Source organism: Vicugna pacos, chromosome 1 (assembly GCF_048564905.1).
Source record: "Vicugna pacos chromosome 1, VicPac4, whole genome shotgun sequence".
Taxonomy (NCBI): domain Eukaryota; kingdom Metazoa; phylum Chordata; class Mammalia; order Artiodactyla; family Camelidae; genus Vicugna; species Vicugna pacos.
Genome location: NC_132987.1, coordinates 82,518,629 through 82,533,577, shown reverse-complemented (window position 1 = coordinate 82,533,577; position 14,949 = coordinate 82,518,629). Strand labels below are relative to the sequence as shown.

Sequence of the window (14,949 nt, the reverse complement as noted above, 5' to 3'; positions counted from 1 at the left end):
TGTACACATGAAACTGACATTGTAAGTCAACTACACTTCAATAAAAATAAGAATTAAAAAATTAAAAAATTAAAGGCTTAAAAAGAAAAAAATTAATTGGGACAAAAACCAGTCAAAAATAATGTAAGACATTGACCATGGATGGGTCTCCCGTCCTACCATGGTTCCATTGTTAGTTCTCCACTGGTGAATGGCAACCTGTGAACTACAAACAGGCAAATGGTGAAATAAATACCACAAACAGAGGAAACAAGTGTAAATGACCCATAAACTCATTTATATGGAAGAGCATAAGGTTTATTTAGAAGACTAAGAGGAGGTTAAAAAACAAGGAGCAGAGCCCCTCAGTGTCCAGATAAATTAATCCTGCTTTCAGAATCAGTGATTTCCTTGCCACTCTGGAGAGTAAAGACATTTTGCACAAATCTGTAGCCTCAGAGTTTAGAGGGTCTCTACAGCTGTTCTTTCTTGGCCCTGTGTAGGAGTAGGGGGTGTCCTGGGGTGAATAGTGACTTCCCAAAATTCATGTCCAACCGGAACCTCAGAACACGACCTTATTTGGAAATAGGATCTTTGTAAATGTAATCAAGTCGAGGTCATACTGGATTAGGTTGGGCCCATAGTCCAATATTTGATGTCCTTATGAGAAGAGGGAAATTCGGATACAGAGGCATAGACACATAGGAAAGAAGACCACATAAAGACAGAAGCAGAGACCACAGTGATGCATCGATAAGCAAAGGAATGTCAAAGATCACTGGCGAACTCCAGAAGCTAGGACGAGGCAAGGAAGGATTCTTGAGCTTTTCCAGGGTGCATGGCCCTGCCAACACCTTGATTTGGATTCCTGGCCTCCAAAACAATGTGAGAATAAATTTCTGTTGTTATAAACCACGCAGTTGTGGTCCTTTGTTATGGAAGCCCTAGCAAACTAATACAAGGGACCAATAATAAGATGCTTGTATAAGAAGAGCACACAGATGTGCTGACAGATGGCAGTTCTACAGGAGAACTACACAGCAGGATTCCACTGTGTATTTCCTAAGTCTTTATATCTTGATCCTCATATTCATTTTGTGACTCTGTAATCAGAAAACAATCCAATCCTGGCCTAGCAGTGAAGGATAGAAATGTTTATAGGGGGTGGGAAGGATGGTCTCACATGGTCCCCCTTTGTTGATGGACGTTCAAGAATTTCTGAGACACTACATGTGGAAACAAATCAGGCAAGAGCCAAGTCAATCTTATCTTTAGCCAATCTTGAGATAAAATAATATTTTAGTCTGAAGACTTTTAACTAAAAATATACATGTAGTAGGAAAATTCTATTTAAAAATTCTAAAACTCTGTGATCATTCTGTGGGTGTGGGTGAGTGTCTGGGGAAAGGGAAATAGAATCTATAATAGGCAAAAAAAGATAAATGCTACTCCCTTTTGCTTCCAGACCAAAGAAGAGACCAAGGCCAATATTTTAATCATGTAAATAAAAGACTGCTGTTTTAAAGTCTCTTTCCAGTCCTTAGTGCAGGTTAAAGGTGGAGGCCCAGAACAGAGAGTCCTCTGTTTGGAAGAGTACCTTCATGACTTTATAGGAAAACAAAGGTAGACTTGGCGTTAAGCTTGGGATAGGAGACAGGGATCTAACCTACAGAATGAATTACGTTCTTGTTTTCCAGGGGCAGGCTAAGAGAAGGAGTGATGGGCCAGGGAAAATGAGAGCGGAGGAAATAGGAAGAGGGTTTGGAGAGACAGCCAGAATAGCCAGAGTAGCATGGTAGCTAGCTTTCTCCTGGAGAAAAAGTTGGCCATTAAAAAAACACTTTTGAAAGGGTGGCTGAAAAATTTTTGGATATTTACCCACTAACAGTACCATTTTAAAGCCATCTGCTGTGCTATAATAAAAACTCCTCCATCATGCTCATATTACCAGCAAATGTCTGATAGAATCAACTGCCCTGTACTAGAGGTGCTTTGGGAAAATAAAAAATGGGACTGTGACCTGTGTATGATTAACATAAAGAACAATCACAAGGGTGAGGACAAATGTGAGATTGGAAATTCAGCTGCAGGAGCTCAGGGCTGGAGATGATTAAGAGATAGTTAAGTTCCCTGATAATTCCTACAGATACTAGGGGTCAGAGGGCCATGGATCTAGGTTTTACACTGCAAGTGGGAAAGACAAATGCCAGTTCACTTGAATGTTAAGGAAAAAATTGATCCTATAAACCTGGATGACTTGGCATCCAGCTGACATGTGAGTTACATGCGAAATTGAGATAAATACATTTATTCACGTAATTCCCTTTAAAAAGAAGTGGACTGACTTTTGCAAAAGTTTTATAAATCTTCACTGCTTGCATTTCCATGGCTAGTCAAATGCTTTTATATACGTTATTTGTTTAATCCTTTGAACAGCCCCATGAAATACATACGCCAGGTCATTCTATTCCCATTTAATATATGAGGGAGTAAGGCTCAGAGATAAAACAGCTCATCCAGGATCACACAAATGATAAATGGCAGAGCAGAGGCATGAAACCAGGTCTTCCAAATTATAATTAATTCCTTCTTCCACTGCACCACATGGCAAAGAATACGCAAACATCCTTAAAGAACTCAAGTGGCAAGAGATCTGGATGTTGGGGGATTAGCTAAATCATTTTCTTCACTTTCAATGAATAATGGTCCTTCAAGGATTTCAAAGGAAAGAATGTTTGCTTCTTTCCCAGTTAAAGAATAGGGCTGTCTTCCAAACCAGTTTGAGAGTAAAAGGCACTGGAGAAATACAAATCCAGACATTCTACCTTACTCCTATTCAAAACTACTGTCTTCTGGTATGTAGAAGGTAAAAAAGAACAGTCTGAGTATCCAACAGTATTCTCTGCATCCAAGTCTTCTAAATAAAAACAACAGTTTGTTTCATTCAGTCATAGTATTTCTGAGTGCCTTCTGTATGCAAGACACTACGCTAGGTTTTGGCTACAAAGTGGTTAATAAAAACAGACACAGTCTCAGTCCTTGTGGACAGTGCAACTGGGGGAAATAGCTATGAAGCAACTACGTGCATAAATTAGCATTATCATAATAGTTATAAACATTACAGAGGGAAAAGAAACAACCTTGACTATGGATGAGTCAGTGAACATCTTGAGGAAGAGACATTTGAACTGAGGCATGAAGGATAAGCAAAGTCAGCCAGGAGGAGAAAGAGTTTCAGGCAAAGAAGACAGTACGTGCAAAGGCTTTATGTGGGTTTAGTTGGAAGCTAGGGAGATACGGAAAACAAGAGGTCGCTCTTAGACATCTTAAGCTTGATATACACAGGACATCTCCAAGTTGAGATCATCAAGTACATAGGAAGATACTGATTCTGGAGCTCAGAAGGTAAGTCTGATCTGCACATTAAAAATGTAGAGAGTTACTGACATTTACATTCGACTTACAATAATGGAAACAGATAAAAACAACTTGGGAAAATAACACAGAAAGGAAGAGAGCCCAAATCAACTGGCTTGGCCACACAGAGATGCAGCAACAACAGATCCTGTGGATAAGTAAAAGAGAGCCAGGTAGAGCAGGTGAAAAAGGAATGGAAAGTAAACAAGAAAAAGAAACAAGTAACAACCCATTTGAAAAGAGAATTATATTGATGTCCTTGGTAGAGTTATTTCACTAATTATCAAGATGTGGAAAATTTTCCTGACATGGTACTCTTTTACCTGTAAGTATTAAATTCAGCTTGACTCAGTGTAGAAGAAAATACACAAGAATAATAACTAGACTCCACTAAGAAACCACCAGTATTCAATTTTCAATATCACCGATATTCAATATCATTACCTGATTCTACATCAAGGGAGTACTTGTCAATAGCCAAGTTCATGGTTTGGTAGGCAGTGGTGCAAAAGTCTTCCAGAATCACGTATACAGCATTGGTGACATTGGGAAGGACAAACTTGGCGAACTTCATTCGGCTGTTTACCACAATACTGCCATTTCGGAAGTTCAGGATTTCTAAATTCTGGAACCCAGTGAGATTTGACTGGAGATAGGGAACCAGCTACAAGACATGAAAAGTGGTCAGTTTATTGACAAGGTTTTGCATTTTTTTCAATACCTACCATAAACAAATAAACAAGGATGAACCCCTCTACTTTTCTAAATTGTATTCTATATATATTATTTAAATTGTTCGCCCAGAAAACTATGGATGGTGAGTTGTTTGAGAGTCATCAGATTTTCAATGCCATTTAGGAACCCCACGGAAATTCTGGACAGTTTTATACACCAGTGAGTTTATTCTCTCTGTTTACCTAAGGGTTGCAACAGTGCAGGCATTATAGGCGTTATATTGTGAGATCCACAAAACATAGGTTTCTCAATAAAATGTGAAAAGAAATCTTAAACTTGTTTCAGTCCCAGAAATCACAGAATACAATCTCCAGTATCTAAATTGTCACATCACCCTCATGCCACATTTGTGTTTTCCATTTCTTTATCCACCTGTCTTATTGTTTTGCTACCAACCCTTAGCTATTACATTATCCATATGATGATAGGAAATGAAAATCCACAGCAGACCACACTTCCCTTGACTCAGATCTTACGTGCTGAGGGAAAGAGGAGTGGTTCATATACAATTATTCACTAACGCCCATGTCTCATTTCTTATGCTTACCAGTTCTAAGAATCTTTGCTCCAGCGCTTTATACTCCAAAGAGTTTTTATTAAACAGATCTTCTGAAAACATCATGTTAGTCACTCTGAGGCTGAAGAATACCACCAAAGGTCCTGTGGTTTGGGTATAAATCAAGTCATCGCTTTTTGTGGCCTGAGCCACAATAGCCGACTCTGTGGAGTGAATATCTGGAGACATTTCCACATAACTACCAACCTTGCCATTTTCCTCTGGGATTAGCTCAGGCTGATAGTAATCTGTGCCTATCTGGTCCAGTTCCAGTGAAATATCCTGTACGCCCATAATTACTTCATCCTCCAGCAGGGTGGAGCTTGTGGTTGGAGGCAATCTGGTAGATTGTGTCATGGAAGCTTTCAACCAGAGCTTGTCAGTACTCTGCAGCGTACTTGCCAGTGTGTCTCTGGACAATTTCCCTAGGGAAGAAGTTCTTGCCCAGACTACATCTGATTCTGGCAATATGGTCCACAAAGGTTGCAAATCTGGCTTCACTGCTGAAGTTTTGCTGTCAAACCAGTCCTGGCTGGATGACTCTGTACTTTGTTCCATGTCCTCCTTTAGAACAGGTTCTACCTGATCTGGTTTATAAGGAGAAGCAGAGATTGCTATAGATGTCAGCAGAGGAGGTGATTTGGTAACTGAGTAATAATCAATGTCAGGTACCTCTGATGTGTGCTTGGATAGAATTAGAGATGCAGATTGAGTTGCGATCTCTGCAAAGATGGGCACAGTAGGTCCACCAAGGGGCTCTTCCTCTGCAAAGTTTGTGGATCTATCAAAATACCCATATTTTGAATGCTCAATACTTTGATCTGTGGCATCTTTTTTGTCATCTATAACTAGTTTCTCACCTATATCCTCAGCTGACAAAAGTGAATCCTCTGAATCTTCAACTTCAAGCCATGACTCAGACAATGATTCCGTGCTCTTCTCTAATGAAGTCTCACTCCATGGCCAAGTAATCAGACTCACCTTTTGCCCAGACCCTGAACCTAAACCACTCTCAAATATGAACTCTTTTTCCATAGGTATGTGTGGCACCCAAGAGCTCATTTCTAATTGGCCTTTGACTTTGGAGGTCAAAGACTCCAAGCCAAAAGGCGTAGTTATTTCTTTAGCAAGAAGATCTAATGTGACAGAGGAGACTGGATATGGTGAGGGTGTCAAAGACACCCCAGAGTCTTCCATGGATGGTATTGTTTCTTGTGGCACAGGATGAGTGAATGAACTTGAAGGCAATGGATCAATAGAAAGAAAATCTTCTGATCCTTCAACTTTAGTTAATCCTAAAAATAGAGTTTTCCATTAATTAATTCACAAAGATGCCAAAATACATTCCAAGTCTTACTAATGAAACCAACCACCTGTTTTTTCCCACTAGATTACAAAGGACAGTTGCCAACTTTTGCTTTGCTATATCCAGTAAACAACAAGAAGGCATGATTATATTTTTGTGATGCGGTACAATCATTCATGATTATAACTCCCTTCCCTGAGGATAAATAGACATCAGGCTTTGAAATAATTAATCTTCAAACACGATTTTTTTTTTATTCCATGAAAATCAAGAAATGCTGGTAACCATATTCACACAAAGACTGAATCTAGTAAAAACCCAGGAAGAAAATTCCCTAGGAAATTTTGTTGGTCTCTGAATTCTCAGTTTCTTGCTGTTTGTTGTCCATCATCCTTCAGGTTCACCCAATGTTCAAACTCCTGGACTCACTATTTATATCTTTGTTCATCTTCCTCTTTCACGTGTATACTCCATCCCTGAGTCACACTGATTGTCCCTTTCCTCCATATCAGCTGAATCATCTGCTTGACTTCTGTAATCTCTGCTGTAGCTGCTCTAGTTTAGATTCTTCCCTTCTCAAGCCTAATGCCAGCGAAAAATCTCTATGTACTTGCCCCCAGTTAATCCTATTAAAAGATAATGGAATAATCTTCTTTGAGGCTGTTTGTTTACCACTCAAATATTCAAGTAAGTAAAGCAGTTCTTAAATAGTAATATAATTAAGTGATACATTCTTTAATAGGACCTTCAAAATATCTATTTGATGAAATCACTTGAGCCCACAAGTTCATTTCTTATTATTTACCTATTTGGACTCTCCGCTCCAACCAAGTAAAGCTGACTGTTCCCTTTCTCACACAACATTCCCGAGATGTGTCCTCCTAATGAATGCTATCATGCTTTCTAACTGACCCCAGTCTCCCGCTCTCTTCAAAACTCTTCTCATCTGATACAATAAGGAAGTATGAAAAGTGATTAAAATTCTTTACCATCTTCTAATGGGTGAGATCCAGAAGTCCTTTCTTCAGAAGCCATAGGCAAGCCAGTGTGAAGCACTGCTGGGGTGACAGAATGAAGAGTCAAGCTGCTAACGTCTAAAACCTCTGGGGAAGAACTGAGGCTCACCTTCGAGGGAAAGGCTAATTTGGGTGTAGACACTAAATCACCCAAAGGGCTTTCTGACCAGAGTTCCCTGCCAGTGGTTGAAGGAGGACCAGAGCTGAAATCAAGTGGTGAAATACTGCTCGTGGTGGATTCATCTGCTGAGGGCCATTCAGCTTGAGGGGTATTATCCTGGAGGGGCAAAAAGAGGCTGAATCATATCACAGATAAAAGAAACACATAAAAATAATTTCAAACACCACCTATCCTTCTACATTCCCAGATTTTCTAGGGACAAAAGGCAATGTAATATTGGGGAAGGAGAGGGAGATAGGGCTCTAGAACCAAACAGATCTAGAATTAAATCCCAATTCAACCACTTACTAGTTGGAAAATCTAGAGAAAAATCATGTATCTCTTGAATCTTACCTGGAAAGTGGGAATAGATGAGATAACATATTCAAAAGACCACCAAAAAAAAAAGTGAGTTTATGGGAGAAGACGCTGTTTCTTTTGCTTTAGATAGTTCTTTTCCCTCTATTTTATTAGCTTAAATACTTCAAACACACAGAAGTTACTAATATCTATTATTTGTTGTCAAAGACCTAAGCACATTGCCCACAACAGGAAGAACATTTCGTGATTTTATTCATCATTCTGAAAGATAATGATTTGATCAAGGTCTTTTATTTTGATAAGAAATGGCACCACATCAAAATGTGGTCTCATTACCTCAAACAAATAGCAACATCTGTGAATTGCATCACACTTACAAAATACAATTTTCTTTTTCCAGTGACTTTTTAATAACATAGTACTAGTCATATCTTAAAATGTAGCTTCAGGAATAGAAAAGTAGACAGAAACACTATCCTTGAACATGCTAACTCTTTAATCCTACAATGAGATTAGTCTGTGTTAAAAAGTTTAGTGATGACGTTAATAGGTAAAACTGGCCATGACATGGACAGGAGTTTATATATTCCAATCTATGTTGAATAACAAAAAATAAGAAGTGTCATATGCAAAGAAGGAATTCATAAAATATTTCTAAAAACTGAAAAAGGGAAATACAAAAGAGCAATCATTCTCTACTCTAAATAGCATTAAAATCACATGCAAGCTTTTTAACAACACCAATGCCTGGGCCCCACACCCCAGAGATTCTAACTTAACTGGTCTGAGGGTGGAACCTAGATATGGTACTTATAAAAACTCCTCAGTAGAGGATACATTCTAATTTAGAAAGTAAAGAGGGAAGTGATGAAAAGTGGATAGTACAATACTAGTAAATATTTTTGGTAATGTGGCTTTGGTCAAAAAAAGGAATAGAAGTAAAACACATCTGAGCACCCCCACACACACCTCTTCCACCCCATGGTTAGCTCCTTGTGCACACTCCCTTTGACAAAGACAGGGAACTTTGACAGACAATTAGTGAGAAGGCACAGAAAGCTGGCCTGAATCTATAGGCCAGAGAGAGACCACAACTTGAACTTCTGCATTGTCCTTGGAATAGCCAAAAGATAGCTGTCTGGTGCATTGCAGGATCAAGAGAAGGCATATAAGCTTAGGACTTTGCCACTTGAGGCAGCAAGAAGTGTGAAAAACGTGTGTCAAGAGGAGGCTGAGAAAAACTCAGAATCCCAGCAGGGCTGATGGAAGATAATTTCTCTCCTAAAGTCAGTCAGTAAAGATTGGAGGAAATGATTTCTACTTCAAATGTGAATACAACAAAAGACTTTAAGGAACATGAAATGTCAAAGAAACATGATATCATCAAAGGATCACAAAAATCTTCCAGGAATTGACCCCAAAGACATGAAGGTCTACAATTTACCTGGCAAAGTCAAAATAGCTGTTTTAAGGAAGATCAATGAGCTACAAGAAAAAGCCAGAAAGACAGTTAAATGAAATCAGAAATCAAAACATAAACAAAATAATAAATTTAACAAAGAGATAGAAATCACACACATACACACACAGAAAGAGCCAAGCAAAAATTCTGGAGCTGAAGAATACAATAAATGAAATGGAGAATGCAAAAGAGAGCATAAACAATGGGATACATCAAGCAGAAGAAAGAATCTGTGAAGTAGAAGACAGGACCTCTGACAGTTGTCCAGTCAGAAGAGAATGAAAAAGAATGAAGAAAGCATGAACTATGGGATACCATCAAAAGAAACAATCTGTGAATCACTGGTGTTCCAGAAGGAGAAGAGAAGGAGAAGGGAGTAGAAAGCTAATTTAAAGAAATAATGGCTGAGAACTTTCCAAATCTGAAGACAGAGATTTAGCTTTGGGGCTTTTTTTTTTTAATTTTGTTTTGTTTTTCTTCCTTGGTTAAGTTTATTCCTAGGTTAGGGAGAGATTTGACCATCCAAGTTCACAAAGCTCATTGGACCCCAAGCAAATTCAACTTCAAAAGATCTTCTCCAAGACATATTATAATAAAACTGTCAAAATTAAATACAAAGAGAGAATCTTAAAAGCACCAAGAGAAAAGAAGTTTGTAACTTACATCAAGGGAACCCACATCATGCTATCAGTGGATTTCTCAGCAGGAACCTAACAGGCCAGGAGAGAGAGGGATGATAGATTCAAAGTGCTGAAAGAAAAAAACCTGCCAACCAAGAATACTTTATCCAGCAAAGCTGTCCTTCAGAAATGAAGGCAAGATAAAAATCTTCTCTGACAAAATCTGGAGTATTTCATCACCACTAGACCAGCCTTACAAGAAATATTAAAAGTTCTTCAAACCAAAATGAAAGGACACTAATTAGTACCATGAAAACATATGAAAATATGTAACACACTGCTAAAGGTAAGTATATATTCAAATACTGTAATATTATGTGTAATATTGTGTGTTAACCACTTAATTCTAGTAAAAAGGTTAAAACAAAAGTATTAAAAATAACTATAGCCACAATAATTTGTTAATGAACATACAATAAAAAAGAGGTCAATTGTGACATCAAAAACATAAAAGAGAAGGAGTAAAAGGGTAAACTTTTCATTTGCCATCAAAGTTATGTAGTGAGCATAAAATAGACTGTTACGTGTATAATACATGTAAGTCTGATGGTAGCCACAAAGACAAAACCTACAGTAGATACACAAAAGGTAAAGAGAAGGGAAGCAAGTAGAGCTCCAAGACTGAATCACAAAGCAACAGAAGAGCTAAACAGACCTCAGTAATCAAAAACCTCCCTACAATGAAAAGCCATGACCAGAAGGTTTTACTGATGAATTCTTCCAAACATTTGAGGAAGAATTAATGCTAATCTTTCTCAAACTCTGCCAAGAAACTGAAGAGAAGGGAACACTCTCAACTCATTTTAAGAGGCCAGCATTACCTAATACCAACAGTGGACAAGCATACTACAAGAAAACTACAGATATCCCTGATGAAAATACATACAAAATTTTCCAACAAAATGTTAGCAAACTGAATTTAACAGCACATTAGAAGGATAATATACCATGATCAAATGGGATTTATCTCTGCAAGGATAGCTCAACATAAACAAATCAATAAATGTGATGCACCATATCAAAAGAATGAAGGGTAAAAACTATGCAATCATCTCAATAGATGCAGAAGCATTTGACAAAATACAATACCCTTTCATGATAAAAAAAAAACTCTTAACAAACTGGATATAGAGGGAATGTACCTCAATAAAACAAAGGTCAGATATGACAAGTCCACAGCTAACCTCATACTCAACAGTGAAGAGTTAAAAACTTTTCCTCTACGATCAGGAACAAGAACAGGGTGCCGGCTCTCACCACTCCTATCAGCATAGTACTAAAAGTCCTGGTCAGAGCAGTTAGGCAAGAAAAGGAAACAAAAGGCACCAAAATGGGAAAAGAAGAAGTAAAGTTGTCACTATTTGTAGATGACATAATCTTATATATAAAAAATTCAAAAGACTGGAACAAGAAAATATTGTAACTAATCCAAAACAAGCTCAGTAAAGCTGCAGGATACAAAATCAATATACAAAAGTCAGTTGTATTTCTATACACTAATAGCAAACTATCTGAAAGAGAAATTATAAAAAACAATCCCATTTACAAGTTCAACAAAAAGAGTAATATACCTAGGAATAAATTTAACCAAGGAGGTAAAAACTCTATTCACTGAAAACTATAAGACAGTGATGAAAGAAATAAAAAGAGATACAAATAAATGGAAAGATATTCCATGCTCAAGGATTGCAAGAATTAATATTGTTAAAATGTCAAAAGCAATCTATAAATTCAATGCAATCTTTATCAACATTCCAATGGCATTTCTCACAGAAACAGAACAAACAATACTAAAATCTGTATGGATCCACAAAAGACCCCAAATAGCCAAAGCAATCCTGAGACAGAAGAACAAAACTAGAGGCATCACACTTTCTGATTTCCAACTATATTACAAATTGACAGTAATTAAATCAGTACTGGCATAAAAATAGACACGTAGACAAATGGAACAGAATCCAGAGCCTAGAAATACACTCTAGCAGATACAGTCAACTAATATTTGACAAGGGAGCCAAGACTCAATGGGGAAAGAATAGTGTCTTCAATAAATGGCACTGGGAAAATTGGACAACTACAGGCAAAAAAAGAAAGAAAGAAAGAAAGAAACTGGACCTCTACCTCTGCTATACATAAAAATCAACTCAAAATGAATTAAAGACCTAAACCCAAGATCTTATGTAGGAAAAAACACAGAGAAAAAGCTCCCTGACATTGGTCTTAAAATGTTTTTTTGGAAATGACACCAAAAGCACAAGCAACAAAAACAAAAATCAATGAGTGAGACTACATCAAACTAAAAAAGGTTTGCCCAGCAAAAGAAAACAATTAACAAAATGAAACCGATGGAATAGGAAAAAATATTTACAAATCATATATTTGATAAGGGGTTAACAACCAAAATATATCAGGTACTCACACAACTCAGCAGCAAAAACAAAACAACCAAAGACATTTAAAAATGGGCAAAGAACCTGAATAAACATTTTTCCAAAGAAGATTTCAAATTGCCAATAGATACATGAAAAGATGCCCAACATCACCAGGGAAATGCAAATCAAAACCACAATAAAGTTTCACCTAACATCTGTTAGAATGGCTATTCTCAAAAAGACAAGAGAAAAGTGTTGGTAAGGGTGTGGGGAAAAGAGAACCCATGTGCACTGTTGATGGGAATGTAGTTATAGCCATTGTCGAAAACAGTACTGAGGTTCCTCAAAAAATTAAAAATAGAATTATCACAGAGGGGAGGCTATAGCTCAGTGGAAGAGCACATGATTAGCATGCACGAGGTCATGGGTTTGATCCCCAGTATCTCCATTAAATAAATAACAATAATAATAAATAAACCTAATTACCTCCCTTTATAAAAATAGAATTAACACATGATCCAGCAATCCCAGTTCTGGATATATGGATAGAGGAAGTTAAATCAGTAAGTGAAACAGATACTTGCACTCTCATGTTCACCGCAGCATTATTCACAATAGCCATGATATGGAAACAACCTAAGTGTCCATCAACAGATGAATGGCTAAAGAAGATGTGCTATATACATACAATGGGATATTATTCAGCCATGAAAAAGAAATCCTGCCCTTTGTGACAATGTGGATGGACCTTGAGGGCATAACACTAAAGTGCAATAAGGCAGAAGAAAAAGACAAATACTCCATGATATCACTTATATGTAGAATGTGAAAAAGCCAAACTCATAAAAAAATCGCAGAATGGGGTTTTCCAGGGGCTGGGGTTGGGGACATGGAGAGATGTCAGTCAAAGGGTACAAACTTGCAGTTACAAGCTGAATAAGTTCTGGGTATCTAATGTACAACATGGTAACTATAGTTTACTGTGTTATATACTTGAAAGCTGCCCGAAGAGTTTATCTTAAATGTTCTTATCACCCCCCGCCCCCAAAAAAGGTAATTATGTGAAGTGACGGAGGTATTAACTAATTGTACTATGATAAGTATTTCACAATATATAAGTGTATCAAATCATCATATTGTACACCTTAAATTTATACAACACTGTATGTCAATTATATCTCAGTAAAGCTGGGAGGAATAAAAAGAATGAACCAGATGGAGAGAGCAAGAGTTCAATTCCACATAAATGAAAAGACAATAAATTGAAGTCAAGAATGTAGAAGTAAAAAAAAAAAAATTAAGTAAAAATACCAGCTTTTGTTTTGCCAAAGGCTTGGGTGATTTATAAGGCCATCTTTAGGTTTATAAAAATCTTCTTTTAGGAAGCAGGGCTGAGCATGCACATATGTGTGAACATAACAAACAAATCAAATTTTATAACTAGAAAGGCTCTTAAGAATATTTAGTCCAACCTTGCCTATTAAAGATAAAGAACTGAGGTTCATGGAACCATCCCAGTGCTCTGTCCACTATACCAGACTACTCATTGAAGGAGATATACAAGTGCATATACCCACATGGCAAAAGGATTCCCAGAGGAGAAACTGGAGCTGGCCGACTTGGCAGCCTATTCTCATTCAGGTTAGTGTATGTGCGCAGATCTAAAAGACCCAGCTGAACACAAAGGAGAGAGAGGAGGCGGGACCATTTTCTATTATTTAAATGTCTGCTATGTTGAATATGAAGGCTGTCTGTATGTAAGAAAAAGTTTCTTCCTGTCTCATTTTTTTCTATTATCTAAAACTACATATATACATTCAGTGAAAAGTAAGAAGGCCGTCTGCTCGACACCAAGTACTGCTCCTCAGAATAGCAGTTATGATGATGACAGGTCATACCATACCAGGGAATTCACTTGTTTTTCTCTTACTTATTTAAAACCACTTCTAGAGATGTGTTAGAGTCACTCGTGCTTCCAGTTGAGTCAGATATATTTGCATCCTTGTAAATTCTAAGTGCGCATTTTTTCAGACTTCCAAGAGAGATGGCTTAAGCCCTTTGACATACACTTAAGAAACTGAGTTTTATCAGACAGATCCTATGACCAGACACACATTAGAAAGCAGCTGAATCCTCAATGAAAAAGAAATCCTCAAGAAATGAATGACTTCAATATATCTATAAGCTGAATTCCTTTTCATTAAATAAAAATTAAAACAAAACATTCTATTCTTAATAAGTCAAGTCACAAGTAAGCAACATAAAATGTGCAAGTAAACAACATGAATTTTTAAATGAAGGAAGACCAAATCTTCCAAACAAGTACCCCCTAAAACAATGGCACAGCAATGAAGCTTTCTCATATATCTTAAAAGGTGAACACATCCATGCCAGGAATAATACTTCATTTATTTTTATATGAATAGATGTTCCCATGGTAACAAATTTAACTTATGAATTCTTCTTTTAGTTCAATATAGTATATTAACAGGTTTAATATTACCTTGGCCAGTTTCACTTCTGCTAATGCCAACTGAAAAGCTTACTAGTGCTATAGGAAGCTTACTTTGCAACAAGTGATTTTCCAAATCAGGATGCCAAAAGGTGTCAAATCCAATATCCCAACATTCTTACCTCTAAAATAATTGCTAAAAATCAAATCTGGTTAAAAAAAAAATCTCACTTCCACTAAAGAACAGAGGAGGAAATGGGGGAGAAGCAAGAACCAGACACTTCTAACTAATCATTCTTTTTTTTCATGCCTTATTATCCCTCATTAACATTCCAACGTCTCCTCAAATTCAAAAAAGTAAGGAGTTGGCTTAAATGCCAATAGAACCACAAAACAGGCAACATAAATGGACAATGAGTCCAGTTAGTCAGTGCTTGCCATCATTAAGGGGGTGGCCTCTTTCAGCCAAGCTCTAGACACTTTTTGCAATGGG

At 37.2% G+C, this 14,949-nt stretch overlaps 1 protein-coding gene across 1 annotated transcript in view; it reads right to left on the bottom strand.

The window, feature by feature from the left end:
• The window catches only part of IMPG2 (interphotoreceptor matrix proteoglycan 2), a 65,037-nt gene that overhangs the window by 9,528 nt on the left and 40,560 nt on the right, over positions 1 to 14,949 (bottom strand). The window contains exons 12-14 of the mRNA XM_072966273.1: positions 6,983 to 7,286; positions 4,679 to 5,982; positions 3,841 to 4,060 (exon numbers count right to left, since the gene is read on the bottom strand). Coding sequence (XP_072822374.1) covers positions 3,841 to 4,060; positions 4,679 to 5,982; positions 6,983 to 7,286 — 1,828 coding nt within the window. The remainder of the gene's footprint in view (positions 1 to 3,840; positions 4,061 to 4,678; positions 5,983 to 6,982; positions 7,287 to 14,949) is intronic.